Source organism: Littorina saxatilis, linkage group LG5 (genome assembly GCF_037325665.1).
Source record: "Littorina saxatilis isolate snail1 linkage group LG5, US_GU_Lsax_2.0, whole genome shotgun sequence".
Classification (NCBI taxonomy): Eukaryota; Metazoa; Mollusca; class Gastropoda; order Littorinimorpha; family Littorinidae; genus Littorina; species Littorina saxatilis.
The window spans coordinates 21,438,787-21,458,888 of NC_090249.1; the positions used below are offsets into that span (position 1 = coordinate 21,438,787).

Sequence of the window (20,102 nt, forward strand, 5' to 3'; positions counted from 1 at the left end):
GAATGATTTCAACCACTTTATTCTTTCGATTGTAGGTGAAGGTCTATTGTTTTCATAACTGATGCAGTTATTTTAGGGTTTCTTTGTCTTCATTATTGACCCCCTTTCATCTTCTTTACCAACATATTATGTCTGAAATATTCTTTGATGGTATGGTTTTTTTGGTGTCTTTTGTTGGACATTTATTGCACCTGTATAAATTTGTTGTTGTTTCTGTCTGTTTATATGTCTCTCTCTCTCTCTCTCTCTCTCTCTCTCTCACACACACACACACACACTGTGACACACACACACACAGTGGATGGTCACAATTATTGGGAAAGGAAAGACAAGTTGTTTTTTCCCCCAATCTTTTGAAATACATATTTGACATTAACAACATAATAAGAGGGTGGATGAAAATATATGAGCATGTGGTCTGTGAGTACATTATGATTTGGGGAAGACAGGGGGAGGGGGTTTATGAGGGAAATGGTGTTGGGAAGAATAGAATAACAAGTCGCGTAAGGCAAAATTACAACATTTAGTCAAGCTGTCGAACTAACAGAATGAAACTGAACTCACTGCATTTTTACAGCAAGAGCGTATACTCGTAGCATCGTCAGTCCACCGCTCGATGCAAAGGCAGTGAAATTGACAAGAAGAGTGGGGTAGTAGTTGCGCTGAGAAGGATAGCACGCTTTTCTTTATCTCTATTCTTTTTAACTTTCTGAGCGTGTTTTTAATCCAAACATATCACATCTATATGTTTTTGGAATCAGGAACCCACAAGGAATAAGATGAAATTGTTTTTAAATCGATTTCGGAAATTTTATTTTAATAATAATTTTTATATTTTTAATTTTCAGAGATTGTTTTTAATCCGAATATAACATATTTATATGTTTTTGGAATCAGAAAATAATGAAGAATAAGATGAACGTAAATTTGGATCGTTTTAAAAACAAATTATTTTTTTTACAATTTTCAGATTTTTAATGACCAAAGTCATTAATTAAATTTTAAGCCACCAAGCTGAAATGCAATACCGAAGTCCGGCCTTCGTCGAAGATTGCTTGACCAAAATTTCAATCAATTTGATTGAAAAATGAGGGTGTGACAGTGCCGCCTCAACTTTTACAAAAAGCCGGATATGACGTCATCAAAGGTATTTATCGAAAAAAAGGTCCGGGGATATCATTCCCAGGAACTCTCATGTCAAATTTCATAAAGATCGGTCCAGTAGTTTGGTCTGAATCGCTCTACACACACACACAGACAGACAGACAGACACACACCACGACCCTCGTCTCGATTCCCCCTCTACGTTAAAACATTTAGTCAAAACTTGACTAAATGTAAAAAGGTACTTTTCCATGCATTGCCATTGTTTGTATTGTGTAGACACAAAAAAAGCGTATGCATTGTGAACATTCTCCCACTTTGTCAACTGGTATTAGAACACTCTCTCTCTCTCTCTCTCAAAAAGAAAAGTCAACTAAACAACGTGATAAAGCATATTAGTCACATTTATTTTCACATACTTTTGAATGCAGGAAACTTTTGCAAATGTTTTGTACAACTGTCGTTTCATTTTGTACATACATCTTCAGCATATTATTCAAATTAATTCTCACATAGTTTTGAATGCAAGATGCATGTGTACAAGTGTTGTTTTTCTTACATATACATATATTTCCATGAAGAAAGTTTTTCTTGATCACAGACATTACCTGCAACCAATCAAATATGATCAGGTGTGCACAAAAAGCCATTCTTCTGTGGGTGATTCAAGAGGCATTCGATGCAGCAATATGGGTCGTTCATGAAGTGTTACTCGTACGTAGCATGATTTTTCTTTTTAATGCTAGCAGTAGGTTTTCCACAGGCATCGCTTTTGAACACGGTATGGCGGTACATCTCTGATTCATCATTCTGTTAAAATTCCAACAAGGTCTCCAATGGAAATGTACCAAGAAATTAATTCTTGGTCTTAACTGGTAGGAAAAGCTAGGTTCAAACTTGGCAGTCATGGTGGAAAATTGAGTCAAAATGCTTCAGTTGCAATAAAAAAAACAAGAGTTGGTTTTTGTCACATGATGATAGGTCCACAAAGGAAATAATTCCACGGCATGTTCTCCTACCAAACAGTAGCATGCAGTCATGTCAAAACAGACCTTGCTCTGTGAATCAGCCATGTTCGAGTTTTATTGTTCTTGGCAAAATAAAGCTCATATGGCTAATCTGAACCATTAAAGGTGGTCGTCTACATTTTTGCTTTTTTTTCAATAATCTTATGGTTAGATTTCGCTAAAAAAAGTTATGTCAGATGATGAATGAACCATGGGGAAAAAAGTTATAGAAAAAAAATATATGTAAAAAAAGATTTTATTTTTGGGTAGCGTGACTCACGCTTCCAATATTTTGTTTTCTGTTTGCTGAGAACATGTGCTTTGCCTAAAAATACTAACCAATCAAATTCATGTCACTATGCTTATAGCCACGCCCAAACAAGTGCAGCAACAGTTTGACACTGGAGCGCTGTCCACGCTTTTTTTTAAACGCACGAAATGCACGGGATTTTAGAGGAGTTTTGCGCTTGGCATTTTCCAAATAAGGATATCCTACTATGAGTACTACGCTGGAATACTACAATGAATTTTCAAACGGCTACACTGGCTTCGTCTTTCCTGATCGAAAGGGGGTGTATTGTTGATATTTGTAGATAATAGACTCTGCATTTTCATGGTCAAATGGCGATTTCGGTATAAAAATGTAGACAAGGACCTTTAACATCCAACCCTTTAATTCAATGACAGTGATGGCGCTAATATATTTTCAAACTGGTACACACACTTTTATGATGAAAACTATCCAGAAAAAAAAAGTAGGCTGGTCATTGGAACCAGTAAGAGTCCAACTCAGAGTACTGGTTTTGTTGTTTTACCAGCGAAAAAAACGGTAGTTCTAAAAATCAACCGGTAGGTTATACCGGCAGCCAATTATTTTCCAGTATTTTCTCATTTCAACCATTGTTACCGGTTAACGCCAATACTGAATGAAAAGCATATGGTTGTGACAGAATGTTGGTCATTGCGAGAGCAGTGGTGGTGTCTTTTCCCCCAGCTTACACATCGGAAGAAATCAAAGAAACAGGACAGCCTTACTCTGTTATGTTGCCAGCTTATACTGTTTCAGAAACTTTTGTTGGAAATCAGAGTCTTTGGGAAGGATTATAAACGCTGGTGTTCCCTTGAAGACTTTGTATCTGAAAAAATAGCAAAGAAAAGTAAGCACTATGAATGCCATTTGAGAAGTGCACGTGTGCGCTTACACTCACTAACACACACACACGCACGCATGCACACACACACCCCCACACACATAGGTCACTGAGCCAAAATGTTCCAACTACATGCAACGTTGTATCATAATAATAATTTCAGAAGAATAATCTAAAATGCATGCAACATGTTTCTAGATTCCTATTTATTCTGACACCTTTTCTTCTTCTTCCACAAACATCAGACAAGTTCATGCAAAGTTTCTTACCTACATTTAGCATTCAGATTTGAAATATTACCAATGTATAAATATCAAGAAATGACAAGAGCAGCCAAAAGTGTCACCATCTCTTACCTTTTATGCTGCAAAACTTCCAACAGTGTGTTCAGTTTGCTGACCGGGTAGAGAGTTTCTTCATCTCGATCTTCAAAAAAGATCTGCAAAAAAAAAAAAAAATTGTGTGGTTATATACTGCAAACAATACAACTCCAACCTTGTTTAAATTTGAAGATGAAAAACGAAAAGAGGGTGAAGATAAGGATGAGTAAAGGGAGCTCTGAGGAAGTAAAGAAAAACAACAGCAGCAGGACAAACAAATCACACACCAAAACAGACACACAAAACAATAAAGCTCAGTGGATTGCTGCGCGTCAGAATCGTGGTATGATTCAGCAGTTGAATTGAAAAAGTTGTTATTTTTCATGCATGAAGACACATTTGTAAAAGTTTTGCTTGACAAAAAAAGCATATGTGACACCACTAAACTCTTGAAAATGAAAAAACGGCTGCCTGAACGGAAAGAAAACTGTCATGCACATACACATCCACTTGAAGACAGAACAAGGAAATGAAGAAAGAAGAGGGAGGAGAAGATGTCCCTGAAAGTCTGGGACAGTAATTTACCTGGATATTGTCTGCTGTATATTTGTGGTTCACGTCCCAAGGTGCTGGTTCCACGCCTGGTCCAAACATGCTCACCACGTGATCTTGTAACCTGCGTACACAAATAGAACAAATTAAGAGTGGAGTTAAAAGGGAAATAATTTTCAATGTGATATTTTAGTGTGTGTGTGTGTGTGTGTGTGTGTGTGTGTGTGTGTGTGTGTGTGTGTGTGTGTGTGTGTGTGTGTGTGTGTGTGTGTGTGTGTGGAAAATTGCACTGGAAGATTTAACCTGCAGGGAGCCCTTCCATTTAAGCAGCTTATCGAATTCCATCTTCGTGGTAATGTGCACATAACCAAAATTAATAAACTAAAAAAAGAAAGAACCTTGTTTCTTTTCTACGTAAGATGATCTCTTTCTTCAGGTTGCAGTAAAAAGGTTGCCATATAATTCATATTTGTATTTCAAGTTTAATAAATAATAGCCCCTCTTTTCGAATGTAGATATCCTAGTTCATTTTGAAATCACTTCTGCAACAGACAGATCCAATGATTCTTTACAAGCTTCCTGAAGAAAAAATATTAAAATGGATACATTTTATTACTTTCCTCAGAAAAGTTATCTTACGGCTGTTAACAGAAGATACAATAATGGCCTAACTCACCTGTCGTTTTCACTGAAACTCTGTATGAAGTCCGTCTGGCCATACTCAGGGTAGAGGAAAAGCACAGGCCAGTGCAGCACACCCTTCTCGTCCAATCGAACGCGAGCGCCAGAGGGGTGAATTGGGTCAAGGTCAGCTAGGAGACTAGGCTTCAGGTGAGCTGTTTGTGCCGTGTGTGGAATGGCTGCCACATGGATGTGACGCGACTGTGGCAAAAAAAACAGAACTATACAAAATAGGGATAAATGAATGTGTATAATACATGGTAAGAGTCCTTGCGGTTATTTTCATTCATCAGAATACTCTTCTCACAAAAGTAAAGATTAAACTATCAATAAGCTTGCAAGTGCAAAAAAAACAAAAACAAAAAAAACCCAAAAAAAACCACACACAAAAACCTACCACCAAAAACACAAATAATTCTAAAACATAGCAGACCAGGGACAGGAACAAATATGTAACACTAGAGGAATACCCGGCTTCGCCGGGGTGAATCGTGAGACAGAGACAGCCAGCGTGGCGGTTCACCACAATCACCTTTGAAGGCAAGTCCTGTCAAACGGGATTGAGAATTTTAGAGCTTATTTCTAAGCCCTATATTATCTGTTATGGCTTCTCAAATGCCAGAATATACAGACAGACAAAAGTCGCCAGACCCCATCACAAACAGAACTCTACAATCCACAGGTGTTGCCTCCACACACACACACACACACAGAAGCCGTATATATCTACAGTAAAACCTGTCAAATAAGGACACCCTTGGGACCAGACAAAAGTGTCCTTATTCTGCAGGTGTCCTTATTAGACAGGTGCAAGTAAACGCGACAAAGTCAAGTTGAGAGAGAGAGAGAGAGAGTACTGCACATGTACATGTACATTTATAAGAAAAACAGAAGCTGTTTAGATTAAATAGAGAAACATTTAATATTGACTGTTGTAAAACAAGTTTCAGGCATGGTACTCTCAAAAACGAAAATCCGAAAAAAAAAGAAAAAAAACCAAAACTGCTGATTGACTTGAGATTATTATTTTTTCTTACTCAAGCCTTGTTATCTTTCACTTATATCCCTCTCAGCTTCAAGGAGAGGGCACTAAACACATTTGAATTAGTAAAAAGTCGCCTGAGCGACCCCTGGACCCCCGGCTTTATTTCAGCTGAAACTGCCATTCCTTCAGTACCATGCCTGAGTTTAAAAACTTGTGATAATGCATGTTTCAGCTACTAGGTACTGCCCTGCCTTTGATCTGGCCGCACACACAGATTTCCACTCTGTTAAACTCGGTCACTGACCGGTCACTGACCCCCATGCAGGAAGTGTTTCCTCTCTCAGATATGACAGGGGAACCACCTCTCATGGCAAAAACTGGGTCATTGACCCCTGGGAAGAAGGTCGTGTCTTTTAACAAGGCCACCCAGCTATCACAATGCCTTTGATCTGGCCGCACACACTTATTATGGACCCAAAATACGTGTCCGCGTCCGTAATGCCGAGGTGGCCGTAACGTACAGGTGTTTTACAGTGTAAAGCAGTCCGTGCCGAGACTGACTGTCCGTATTCTGCGAGTGTCCGCTAAGTCCAGTGACCGTATTTGACAGTTTTCACTGTATCTATATCTATAAATATATAGAGATAGATGACAGTGGATTTTTCGCGTGGCTATAAATTGATTCGACCTTTTCACTTTTACAGTAAGGACAACTTACGGGTACATGCAAGGAAAGCCCACAACTTCTAAGGCGAACAACTCTGCAGAGTCTGCTGTGAAGGGCGACGGTAGTCTCCCTGTCACACTCGACCCCCTTTGAATGAACTTAGGTCACTCCCAGGTGGAATGGGAACAGCACGAAAATGATTCAGTGGCCTGAACATTTCATGTCGAGTCCCATCGCTGTCGACGACGCCAAAATAATGTAACCGAGTGCCTAAACACCACAATCACCTTTGAAGGCGAAGTCCACTCAAACGGGATTGAGATTAACTGTTATGGCTTCTCGAAGGAAGGCCTGAACATACTGACACACCAATGCCGCTAGACCACATCACAAACAGAACTCTACAATCCACAGGTGTTGCCCACACACACACAGAGAAGCTGTATATATATATATGTATATCTATATCTATAAATATATAGAGATAGATGACAGTGTATTTTTCGCGTGGCTATAAATTGATTCGACCTTTTTACTTTTACAGTAAGAACAACTTACGGGTGCAATCGTGACATTCTAAAAATAGTAACGTAGTAACGGGAATATGGATTGACGCCACACGGAGGAAGGGAGATAATCGCGGCTGAAAACACTGGAGAAGATAAGGAAGAGTTACTGGTAGTGGATCCCGACAACAAAAAAACACACACACACAAAAATCGGTTCAGCGCGCACAGCGCTGCGCGCTGAGAGCACGTGTTGAAATATCTCATCGATGAGGTTGTGTCCAGGGTGTAGCTGAATACGGTGTCCAAATTTGAAAAAGATCCACCGAGAACTTTGGCCGTGCATCGCGAACAGACAGACAGACAGACAGACAGACAGACACTAGTCGTATATATATATAGATGCACATCAATCATCAATTTGTGAATACAGACCATCCTGTCAATTTAAAATAATAAAGAGAAACAAGTCGCGTAAAGGCGAAAATACAACATTTAGTCAAGTAGCTGTCGAACTCACAGAATGAAACTGAACGCAATGCAATTTTTCAGCAAGACCGTATGTACTCGTAGCATCGTCAGTCCACCGCTCATGCTCATGGCAAAGGCAGTGAAATTGACAAGAAGAGCGGTTTAGTAGTTGCGCTGAGAAGGATAGCACGCTTTTCTGTACCTCTCTTCGTTTTAACTTTCTGAGCGTGTTTTGAATCCAAACATATCATATCTATATGTTTTTGGAATCAGGAACCGACAAGGAATAAGATGAAAGTGTTTTTAAATTGATTTCGAAAATTTAATTTTGATAATAATTTTTATATTTTTAATTTTCAGAGCTTGTTTTTAATCCAAATATAACATATTTATATGTTTTTGGAATCAGAAAATTATGGAGAATAAGATAAACGTAAATTTGAATCGTTTTATAATTGGGGTTTTTTTTTTACAATTTTAAGATTTTTAATGACCAAAGTCATTAATTAATTTTTAAGCCACCACGCTGAAATGCAATACCGAAGTCCGGGCTTCGTCGAAGACTACTTGACCAAAATTTCAACCAATTTGGTTGAAAAATGAGAGCGTGACAGTGCCGCCTCAACTTTCACGAAAAACCGGATATGACGTCATCAAAGACATTTATCGAAAAAAAGAAAAAAACGTTCGGGGATATCAATCCCAGGAACTCTCATGTAAAATTTCATAAAGATCGGTCCAGTAGTTTGGTCTGAATCGCTCTACACGCACGCACGCACGCACACACACACATACACACACACATACACCACGACCCTCGTTTCGATTCCCCCTCTATGTTAAAACATTTAGTCAAAACTTGACTAAATGTAAAAAGAGTGAAACACTGAGTTCATAACCAACACAACTTGAATTTACATTTCTAGATTTTGATATGTTTACGCGGTAACTGACTTTATCTTCAAACCAAAACAAATCTCATCTCATGTTTCGGTGAATACAATACCACACAGAGGCAAGTTTGACGAGATCACTGCAATTGAAGTACATGTACCTTTATGACATCAAGGAGTTTCAGGGTGGCTTCTTCTTCCTTCTTGTCTTTCAATGCCTGTTTTCGCTCATCACGATCTTGAATTTTCTGCACAAGTCAGAATACAAAGATATTTATTTATCACGCAAGCTTGGGCACCAATACATGTACTGGGAAATAAGCAAATCATTAATGTAAGGACAAACATTATTTTACTTCAATAACACAATCAACATAAAGGATGCTGCAGTTTTTAATACGTATCTACGTGAAACAAGAGATGAATTTACTGGCAGTGGCACTTCTCAAGAAAAGAAATACACTGTGTAGATTTAAGAAGAATGAAACATACATAGAGAAAAAGAATGTGAAGAGATGAACAGCAAAAAGCAGCAACCTAGCTACAGCAGCAGTATATATTAAAAAAATGCAAAAACGAAAAACTCAAGCGCTTCAGATGAAAAATCATACCTTTGCCTTCTCAGCTTTGCTTTTTAGATCAGACAGCTCTTTGTTGTCTGGCTCAATCTGCACAATCACAATATTGAAAAGAATTTCTTATGCAAATCATGAACATTGGAAACAAGTACATGTAAACAGAAACAATAGACATGATCCTGTGTTAGTTGTAAGCAAATGTGCAGTGCAATGTTATAAGCCCAACAATGATCATACGTGTAGCGATTGTGCAATGTTATCTTCTTCTTCAGTAACTTACCGCTTTTCAGTAACTTACAATCTCTTTCCTCTCCTTCAAATAACCAATCCACCCCCCCCCACCAATAATCGTGTTAGCCATTATCAATCCTGGCTCTCACAAATATCAGCCAGTCTGTATACCTGCATAGCATGCGCAACAACACAGATATGAGGAAAACAAATTCAGACAAGGTATATTGTATTGCCAGAGGAAGCACCATAAAAATGCATACCATTAATCCTGCCTCACACCAACGTATAGTGTCAGCATGTTTTTTTATCTTGTCACAGCACAGGGCACCTGGAAAATGCAAATATAGCAGTGACACATATATATGTATGCAAACAAGTATGCAAAATATAATAATATATACCATACGATCAAAACAAAGTCATGGATAGTTCTTTCAAGTATATATTTTCTCATCAAAAGCCATTACAAATGAAGAAAACACGATTAAAAAAACAAATCCTGTTGTCCCTATCAAAATGCATTAACAAAACAAACAAACAGGAATACAAAGAGATTTTTAAATGGTTTTCATCTGCCAGTGGGATGTTGTGCAAGTCAATGATAAAGAATTAATTTTGTTTTTATCTGCACCCACAATCAATTAAAAATAAAAACTTTACACCACACAGACAACTGCCATACTATGTCTTACCTCGGACAATCGCTTTCATATGATCAGGCTTGAATTTTCTGGCCAATATGCAGTCATTAAACGCAGTCCTGTAATTACCTGAAAAAACAACAACAAGATAGTGCAAGCAATGAGTTGTGCTGTTGCTGCATGAGTGCACACCCATATCTCTACACAATGAACTGAATAAGGATGTATTTTTCTTGTGCATGCATGTTTCAGAACGTGATTGAGTGCGTGTATGTGTGTTTGTCTCTCTGTATGCACAGACGTATGTCTGTGTTTATAATAAACTACAGATAAAATATTCAAAAATGCCCCTTCTGGCTTATACAGCTTTTTATCGTTAAACTTCAACTTCAAACTTGGAGATGAATTACCCCCCTTTAACCAAACTCCTCACAAAGTTTACAAAATCAATTGAAAGACCACCTGAAGCAACAGACGAACATTTAATGAACCCTTTATCACATTCGCAGAAAGGCATATCCTGCTAGATATGTATCACCCAGACAGCAGTAGGCAGCGAAATGTTTTATTACCTAAGTGATACTGTGCAGCTGCTCTGTTGGTGTAGAGAACGGTATTTTGATAGCGATCGGGGCTGTTGGACTTGATGCCCTCTGTGTAGTTTTCAATGGCCACTCTGTAGTCCTTCTTCTTGAACAAGTCATTGCCTTCCTCTCGATAGCTTTCTGCACGAGCTGAAAAAGAGACCATCTGAATGTCATTATATTTTTCCTATAGAAAAGCTCTTGATGGTGAGATGCAAACAGATTTGTTATAGTTTGAATGTTTTTATTTATTAACTACTTCAAATTCTGTTTTGATCTGAAGAAAGGATTTTTATCAATATTATCATACACATTAATAATTTATACAACAGGACATAAAACAGACACACCACACAAAAAAGTCAACTGCAAACCAATTACACTATGCTGCCTGCAGTACTTACAAACTTACCAACTGGATTCTCTGTTTCATATTTGATTGTCATCAGTCCCTGCATTTCTTCACTGAGAGGTTTGCTCCAGTCCACATCTTTCATAAATGCTGGATGGTTCAGCAGTTCCTGAAAATAGAAAGTATGCTTTACTGACAAAACAATCAAGAACAGAGTGTTTACATGTGATGATATGATATATATATATAATTATTAATACATATACAACCGTGGATAGTTACATTGAAGCAGCAAGCAAAGTAAGAAAATCCCTGTTAAGTAGGGTTGTAGCTATTCAAAAATATGTTGTTTTCTCATGTAAATTCATAATTCTTTGTTAAAATGCATGGTCAGTTTATCTCTCTAAGCAGCGTACATAGAACGAGACACAAGAGTGGTACATTATAAAACAAAGTTACCTCTGCAATTTCATCAATACTTTTGTCATCTTCTTCTGCATTTTCCTTCTTTTCTCGTGACACTCGAGAACGCTCAGCCACGAAATCTTCAAGGTCATCCTGAAGTCGCTGCACAAGGTCAACCCGGTCCTTGTCTGTCATTGGTCCTTTATTTTCGCTCATTTTCACAGCTTTCTGAAAAGAACCATACAAACCATTACTCTATAGCTGTTGTTCATCATCTGTCCATCTTTACTCAAGAAAAACATTCGAGTATTTACCTGGAAAGAGCACTCATGTGCGGTTTTCTTTTAAAACCCTGTACTCAAAATATTCAAATTCTTCAGTTCACTCATCATTATTGATGCTGATTAAACTTGTGCATAGTAATCTGTTAGATACGTTTTTAATGCCACAATACTAAAATTACATCCAGTAAATGTGTATAAAGTACAGTCAAACCTGCACTTGCTGCCATTGTGCCAACTCTCAAAAGCATCACCTGCCAACAACAAACATCCAAAGGATCCCAAAATGTGATACACTTAAAAGCCCCCCAGTGTCTCTGAGTGTACATTGGAGTCGCAGCCTACAAACGCAGAAGAAGAAGAATTTCAGTTGTGTTTCTAAATTCCCTAGGTATTTCAACTGTTACCTGAAATCTCAAAATGCAACAACTGTTAATGAATAGTGAGATCTTGACGAGGTGATGTTGAAGAAGAAGACTGTGTAGTGTAAGCGAGACTATCCTGTGCAGCAGGAAACTGTTTCCTGTGTTGGAAACATGCATGTGTTGGCCAAAACTAAGTAAACACCCCTTGAGTGATGTCAGCTGTTAAAACAAAACGCTTAAAACACACACACACACACACACACACACACACACACACATGTACGCACACACACGTGCGCGCGCGCGAGAGAGAGAGAGAGAGAGAGAGAGAGAGAGAGAGAGAGAGAGAGAGAGAGAGAGAGAGAGAGAGAGAGAGAGATATACTCAGAGAGAACAGCCTGGGCGCGCTGTAGTTTTGGAGAAGGCTCTATCACCCGTGATCCCGAGTAGAAGTGAAAAATCGCTGATTTTGTTCTATTTATGTGAAATATGTGTACAAAATGCTCACCAAAACTCGCTCAAACGACGAAGAAGACCAAAATAACGCAATGTGTTCAGACAACGTGCTTTCCCCGAGAGTAATCGTCCTTTGCAAAACAACAGCCAGAGTGATGTCCCATGTATTATGATCTATGACTGGCAGCTCGTGCCATAAGTTACCTGTTCAAGCCATTATTTGACTTCGAGAAAACGTTACTGCCATTCTCTGTAAGAATTATTCAAACAAAAAACCCACAATCGATCAAACAAAAATAATCAAACAAACAAACACCGACACACACACACACACACGGCACACACAAACACACACACCGTGACACACACACCACACACACTGACGTGACACACACACTCACACACCGTGCACTGGCTGGCAGACACCAGTAAACAAATATATAAACAACAACAACAACAACAACAACAACAAAACTGGACAAGAACAGGGTCAAAATAAACCTTACTCAGTTTTTGTTTGGTTTATTTTGACCCTGTTTTTGACCCACGCGGGACAGTAATGACATAGCATATATTAGAATTTTCTCTGTCCGACATCACATTTGTATTATGCACCATTCGTGTATAGGGCACGTAACTATAAGCGTTCGCTTGAGTTCGTGTTCCTATCCCCCGAAACTGAGCGGCGTATGGCTGCCTGAATGGCGGGGTAAAAACGGTTATACACGTAAAAACCCACTGCTAAAACATGAGTGAACGTGGGAGTTTCAGCCCATGAACGATGAAGAAGAAGAAGAAGTTCGTGTTCCTATTATTTCTTGTTTTACTACTGTACCATGTCTAAGTGAATAAAACCTTGCTTAAACCAATACTGGACAAGACAGACACTGCGGAGACAGACAATGAGACAGATAGACAGACAGACAGACAGACAAACAGACAGACAGACAGACAAACAGACAGACAGACAGACAGACAGACGGACAGAGACAGAGACAGAGAGCACCTGGTACTGTTAAAACCGTGCGACAGTGTATGATGAGATGGGCAGTCAGACGCAGCCTACATAGACACTGACAGGCCCTGAGAGATAGGCTGAACTGGCAGCTAAACTCGGAGAGACTTGAAAGAAACAATTAACTTACAGGCTTACGCTGTTATGCCCGGCGGACTGAAGCAACCCCCAAGATGCCATTAATTCTACTACCCCTCTTACCACAGCCACGGTAAGCATTCATCCAACTGGCACTGCTACGCACTGGAGTCATCATGAAACAATTATACTTACTGATATTCAAGTTAGTTTATCCGGTACCAAAGGAAACCAAGCATTCATCAAACTGGCACTGCTACGCACTGGAGTCATCATGAAACAATTATACCTACATTAGTTAATCCGGTACTAACGGAAACCATTTCCCGTCTGGTCATTTCGTCAGTCGGACACAACATGTTGACCACTTAGCTGTAAACAACATTCCTGAGCGGTGTCAACTAATTTTGTGCGTGTGAGTGTGAACGACTTTTGCGTTGGTCAACACTTTTATTAATTGATTTTACGCAGTGCGCACTGTGACCATATGTGGCCATGTAGAAGAAAATTTAAGTTTTACGCCCTCACGGCAAAGCCATTAGGGGCATATGCATGTTACACTGGAAAACCCGGCTGTGTAAACAAAAACAAAATGCAGGGTGGGGGGGGGGGGGGGGGGGGGGTAGACAGCTGGCTGCCGGCTGCTAGAGGAGACCTGAAATGGGCTAGGGACCGGGTCGGGTCGTCTTGGGTCAGTGCTGATATGGTTACTATATGGGCTGTTGGCCGAACGGACACCAGGGCTTCCATGTATGGGCATTGTTGACTAAACCCTCTGATTTAAGAAACGCTGCGAGGACAAAGTTGACTAAAACATTTTTTTTTGAATGGCTTTACTGTGCTCACTGACTCCCACTTCAAGCTGAACTTCTAAAAGGTCAAGGAAGTATTCACCCCGTGTCTGATGTGTCTGAAGACACCTCCGCCCGGAGGCCGGGGTTTTGCAGCCAGAGCAGTGAAGATAAAGAGGGAACATTTTCTCGGCTCGCGCGGCAGCAAGCAGGATGTCTCCAGACTGTATTAGTGACAGCACATTGTAAAACAGATGAAAAGAAATAGAAAACAGTCTTGGGATGCATATGTTGTTGTTGTTGTCGTTCGCTGTTAGATCGTCAGTCCGGAGTGCAGGGCGAAACGTGCTGTCCTCTCCAAGTCCTCTCTGGGGCCGTATAGCTTCTTTTGTAGCGCTGTCTCGAGCTCCTCTGGAAACGGCTTTCTGTCATGTGCACTGCGGGCGACCCGAGGCAGACCGCTCTGGGCAACTCGTCTCTGCAGATGCCTCCCTCAGAGCACTGTGGTATGGACAAGCCTGCAGGATGTGCTCTGCTGTCTGATTCTTGCCACACGGACATAAGGGGGAGGGAACTAGCTTGGGATGCATAATTCTGACCACACTGACTGTTTTCGCCGAACTGGCCACATACTCATATTCTAGCCTTGTGACGGTTCGAGTGTTAGTAGCATGATCCGGAGGTACTGCAGATGATCAGATCAGGGGAATAAAATGTAATGAATTACGGAATGTGAAGTCAGCGACATTTTTAACAACAGAGTAAAGACCACAGAAAGAACGCTAAACAACAACTGACCAAACAACGAGAATAGGCTCTATCAACACCACACTAATAACCAACACCACCTTAGGACAAACACACAAACAAAAAGGCAGAGAGAACCAAATATACAACACAAAAATACACGTTTTACTATAAAATACGCTAACACGTGTGGCATGGCAAGATAAAGTATATTCTCTAACAAACTGGCACTGCACACACACACACACACACACACACACACATACACACACACACACACACACACACCTCTCATTAAACAAATTGGAGGAAAAGGGGGGGGGGTGATTGTCATGCAGCAAGTTGACATCAGGTAATACGAGATGCACTCAGTTTTAGCAAGGTTGTATGGCCCTAAAACATGGAGACAGGAACCCCGTTGTGCGACTCGTGCTAAGTATTCTGTAATGTGCTGGTGGTGCTAGAATTCCGCTTTGCAAGGCATCACTACACCATAACTATTGTTCAACGAGTTCTCTCACAAAAAGCACATATTCAAGTCTCTTCGCCTTTAATATGTGTAATTGGGACATGCGCTAAAAAAACATTTCCAAAAAGGGAACTGTCCGACTTTTTTTCTCCACAACAGGCGGTCTATGTAAGAACAAACGAACACACACACAAATCGTTGCATGCATTTGCCATATGATCCTAAAAGAAGGAAAAGCTTTATCTTCTGATGGGTGTTTGAACCCCCCCCCCCCCCTCCCACCCCCCCCCCCCCCCTCCCCCACCCCAAAGGAAACGTTACACTCAAAAACTGGAGGGTTAATCTTTTGAACACTTTTGTAAGTTTTGAACGCAGTGTGACATAAGTTAACAAGCAAAAGCTAAGTGGCACACATGGAAAAAAAACTAGTGCTTAAAATTGGTTACAAAATGAGTGTTCAAAAATGGAACACTTCAGTTTAGAGCGCCTAAGAGGAAGAAAAATACGAAAACAGACTAAAAACCTTGAAAGTGCATGGGTCATGCTCTGAATATCCTTACGACGAATGTCGTGGTTTCTCGACGAAGACTGACAGAATGAAAACATTGTGAGCGTTGACACTGAGACTAATAAAACAGATGCAACTAATTTGTAATGCGTTAACGTTAATTTGTCTTCTGATGCAGAATTCCTGTTTTATTTTCGAAGCAAACGTTGCCGTACATTTAACAGAAAACGGAAATGGAAATTACAATTTAAAAGAATGCGCCAGCGTGGAAAAGGACATGAAAAGGTAGCGGGGGCGGGGGGGGGGGGGGGAATAAAAAGGGGGGGGGGGGGTAGAGAAAGAGAGAGAGAGAGAGAGAGAGAGAGAATTATGATAGCGAACTAGAGAGAGAGAGAAAAAGATAGGGAGAGAGAGAGGGGGGAAGAGAATGAGAGAGTTGGAGAGAGAGAGAGAGAGAGAGAGAGAGAGAGAGAGAGAGAGAGAGAGAGAGAGAGAAGAGAGAAGAGGGAAGAGAGAGAGAAGAGAGAGAGAAGAGAGAGAGAGAGAGAGAGAGAGAGAGAGAGAGAGAGAGAGAGAGAGAGAGAGAGAGAGAGAGAGAGAGAGAGAGAGGTTTAAAAACAGCAGGGCAAGACAATTAAAACAAGTCGCGTAAGGCCAAATTACTACATTTAGTCAAGCTGTGGAACTCACAGAATGAAACTGAACGCACTGCAATTTTTCACCAAGACCGTATATCACACCCTGTTAGCTATGGTACTGGAGTTCTGGTCCTTGATCCTTTTCTAAACTTCCGGTGCGGCACGACGCGGTAAGTTTTCTGCTTTTTTCTCAAAGTATACTCTGTTTTACACCCTGTAAGCCTTCGATGCAGTTGTAGACATATGTCAGGTAATACCTCACCAAGTTGTATGGTGTATGAGGCTGTCGTTGTGGCACAAACTTGCAATGAAATCTTCGATCGGGAGGTAACGTCCCAGGTCTTCTTAGATTTGATGTGGTAATGTCCTTGATGTTTACCTTTCGGGAGCATTATCGTCCGTTTTCTATACATATTTTACAGTCTAACACATTCACGCATTAAGTCAGCTGCTCTTCCCACCTTTCTTATCAACAGAAGGTCCATGCTCCGTGCTCAGACGTCAGTAGTCACTCCATTCATTGTCCTATGTATTCATGGGTAACGTCCTTGTCTTTTTCGCCAAGCAAGGCACAAAAGATAACGTCTTTGTTCACTTTTTGAAAGAACAATTGCAACACTGTTTTGGCCAGTTTACAGTTGATATATGTGTTCTAAAATCTCTCAAGCGTTGAATTGCTTCTAGGGGTACTACAAGTGTTTCCTCAAGTCTACTAACGTGTTTTGGGGTGTTTTCGCATTTCATCATGAAGCCAACAGTTCAAAGGGTGGCATTCAAACTGAATACCCCTTCCCCTACAATACACAATAGCATGAGTATTTCTCTGTTATGAATTCGTTGTTCCTTGTTTCAGCTGATGGACTTCAGGTGTTATCACTGTGAAGCTAAATTTGACTCACTCCGCGCCACTAAAGAGCACCTTGAGTCAACGCATTCTGACAAACCACTCAAGTTCCGTCAGTTAACAATTGATCATGCTACAGGAAAACAAGTGCTAGTAAGCAAGTTATTCAAACATGAAACCGCAGGACCCAGAGAAAAAGAAGAAGAAGAAAAAGAAGAAGAAGAAGAAGAAGAAGAAGAAGAAGAAGAAGAAGAAGAAGAAGAAGAAGAAGAAGAAGAAGAAGAAGAAGAAGAAGAAGAAGAAGAAGAAGAAGAAGAAGAAGAAGAAGAAGAAAAAAAAACAAGGTCTGTTGTCACACTGGATCACCCTTCACGAAATTATTGCAAATGGCATATTGCCAATGGATAATATTGCGCTCCTTCTCTTTCTAGATGTTGTGACTTTCTATTCTACAAAGGAAACATGTGCAATGAGATACGCAAGTCAGACCAAAACGTTTTGGCAAACAGCTTACAAGCTTTTTGGTGGGAAGCTTCTCAGATTTATGGGTGGCCCAAAAGGATTAGGTCAAGTTGTTGAAGGGTCTGCTGAATCTTCAGGTAGATGCCTCTCATCTGAGGCAAAGGTAAATTTCATTGTACCGTCACTTAAATGCTTGGAAACACAGAATGTCGGAGAGGCAAACCCTGGGATTATGCAGCAGTGTATAGAAACCCTCTCACAAACAACCAGCACTGTGAAGATTTCGTTTGATTCCAAGAAGATCAATTCGTGTTTGAGCGACAGTCATGGAGACGAGGATCTCTTCGACAATGAACAAACGCCTACACTGAAAGAGACCAAGTTAAGATTGGACACTGAAAGCAAAACAGTGGACGAGCTGCAAGAGAAACTGGAAAACGGCAACCTATCGCGTCGGATCCACAGATGGACCAGGTGCAGTTGCTTCCACCACGACCTCCGAAACGTTTAAGACACTGCCATCTAGCGTTTCCACAGACAAATCCGCCATCTGAAACAAGCATCACCTCGCACACCATTAACATTTTGTTTGAATCAAACAAATGTAGGCTCAATCCCCCCTCCTAGTCTGCAAAAACAATGCACAAAATTTTCATTGTTTTCTCTACTTTATCTTTTTTTCAACTGACATCATGTGCATATCGCTGTTGGGAATTTAGAACAGATCAATCAACTGTAAACTGGCCAAAACAGTAATGCAATTGTTCTTGCCAAAAATGAACAAGGACGTTATCTTTTGTGCCTTGCTTGGCGAAAAAGACAAGGACGTTACCCATGAATACATAGGACAATGAATGGAGTGACTACTGACGTCTGAGCACGGAGCATGGACCTTCTGTTGATAAGAAAGGTGGGAAGAGCAGCTGACTTAATGCGTGAATGTGTTAGACTGTAAAATATGTATAGAAAACGGACGATAATGCTCCCGAAAGGTAAACATCAAGGACATTACCACATCAAATCTAAGAAGACCTGGGACGTTACCTCCCGATCGAAGATTTCATTGCAAGTTTGTGCCACAACGACAGCCTCAGACACCATACAACTTGGTGAGGTATTACCTGACATATGTCTACAACTGCATCGAAGGCTTACAGGGTGTAAAACAGAGTATACTTTGAGAAAAAAGCAGAAAACTTATCGCGTCGTGCCGCACCGGAAGTTTATAAAAGGATCAAGGACCAGAACTCCAGTACCATAGCTAACAGGGTGTGTATATACTCGTAGCATCGTCAGTCCACCGCTCATGGCAAAGGCAGTGAAATTGACAAGAAGAGCGGGGAAGTAGTTGCGCTGAGAAGGATAACACGCTTTTCTGTACCTCTCTTCGTTTTAACTTTCTGAGCGTGTTTTTAATCCAAACATATCATATCTATATGTTTTTGGAATCAGGAACCGACAAGGAATAAGATGAAAGTGTTTTCAAATTGATTTCAGAAATTTAATCTTGATCATAATTTTTATATTTTTAATTTTCAGAGCTTGTTTTTAATCCAAATATAACATATTTATATGTTTTTGGAATCAGAAAATGATGAAGAATAAGATGAACGTAAATTTGGATCGTTTTATAATTTTTATTTTTTTTTACAATTTTCAGATTTTTAATGACCAAAGTCATAATTAATTTTTAAGCCACCAAGCTGAAATGCAATACCGAAGTCCGGCCTTCGTCGAAGATTGCTTGGCCAAAATTTCAATCAATTTTATTGAAAAATGAGGGTGTGACAGTGCCGCCTCAACTTTTACAAAAAGCCGGATATGACGTCATCAAAGGTATTTATCGAAAAAAAGAAAAAATGTCCGGGGATATCTTTCCCAGGAACTCTCATGTCAAATTTCATAAAGAACGGTCCAGTAGTTTGGTCTGAATCGCTCTACACACACACACACACACACACATGCACCACGACCCTCGTCTCGATTCCCCCTCGATGTTAAAACATTTAGTCAAAACTTGACTAAATGTAAAAAAGAAAGAAAGAAAGAAAGAAAGATGCAAAGAAAGAAAGAAAGAAAGAAAGAATGAAAGAAAGAAAGAATGAACGAAAGGAAGAAAGAAAGAATGAACGAACGAAAGAAAGGAAGAAAGAAAGAAAGAGAAAGAAAGAAAGAAAGAAAGAAAGAAAGAAAAGAAAAGAAAGAAAGAAACGAAAAAAAGAAAGAAAGAGAGAAAGAAAGAAAGAATGAATGAAAGTAAGAACGAACGAAAGAGCAAAAGAAAGAAAGAAAGAAGAAAAGATAGAAAGAAGGAAAT

At 39.9% G+C, this 20,102-nt stretch overlaps 1 protein-coding gene across 2 annotated transcripts; it reads right to left on the minus strand.

Annotated features, from left to right (window-relative positions):
- Positions 1–1,490: 1,490 nt before the first annotated feature.
- LOC138966536 (tetratricopeptide repeat protein 4-like) lies at positions 1,491–12,360 on the minus strand. 2 transcript variants are annotated; one of them, XM_070338801.1, is made up of 12 exons: positions 12,286–12,360; positions 11,186–11,359; positions 10,787–10,895; positions 10,363–10,524; positions 9,842–9,919; positions 9,410–9,477; positions 8,949–9,005; positions 8,499–8,585; positions 4,811–5,016; positions 4,168–4,258; positions 3,619–3,701; positions 1,491–3,247 (listed from the first exon to the last, which is right to left on the minus strand). In XM_070338801.1, exons 2-12 carry the CDS (start codon positions 11,345–11,347, stop codon positions 3,151–3,153), a joined length of 1,200 nt encoding a protein of 399 aa, XP_070194902.1. In that variant the 5' UTR covers positions 11,348–11,359; positions 12,286–12,360; the 3' UTR covers positions 1,491–3,150. The 2 variants fall into 2 exon arrangements, with proteins under 2 accessions (XP_070194902.1, XP_070194903.1); XM_070338802.1 differs by having other exon boundaries at positions 11,186–11,355; positions 12,286–12,348.
- Between the last annotated feature and the right edge of the window lie 7,742 nt (positions 12,361–20,102).

What these genes read in the sequence shown, in the direction of transcription:
- LOC138966536 (XM_070338801.1), bottom strand. Translation starts at nt 11,347, where the DNA reads ATGAGCGAAAATAAAGGACCAATGACAGACAAGGACCGGGTTGACCTT. An exon ending in GTATTGATGAAATTGCAGAG is followed by an intron (nt 10,896 to 11,185) that starts GTAACTTTGTTT and finishes TTCTATTTTCAG; the next exon opens with GAACTGCTGAACCATCCAGC. An exon ending in AGCTGCACAGTATCACTTAG is followed by an intron (nt 9,920 to 10,362) that starts GTAATAAAACAT and finishes TTGTTTTTTCAG; the next exon opens with GTAATTACAGGACTGCGTTT.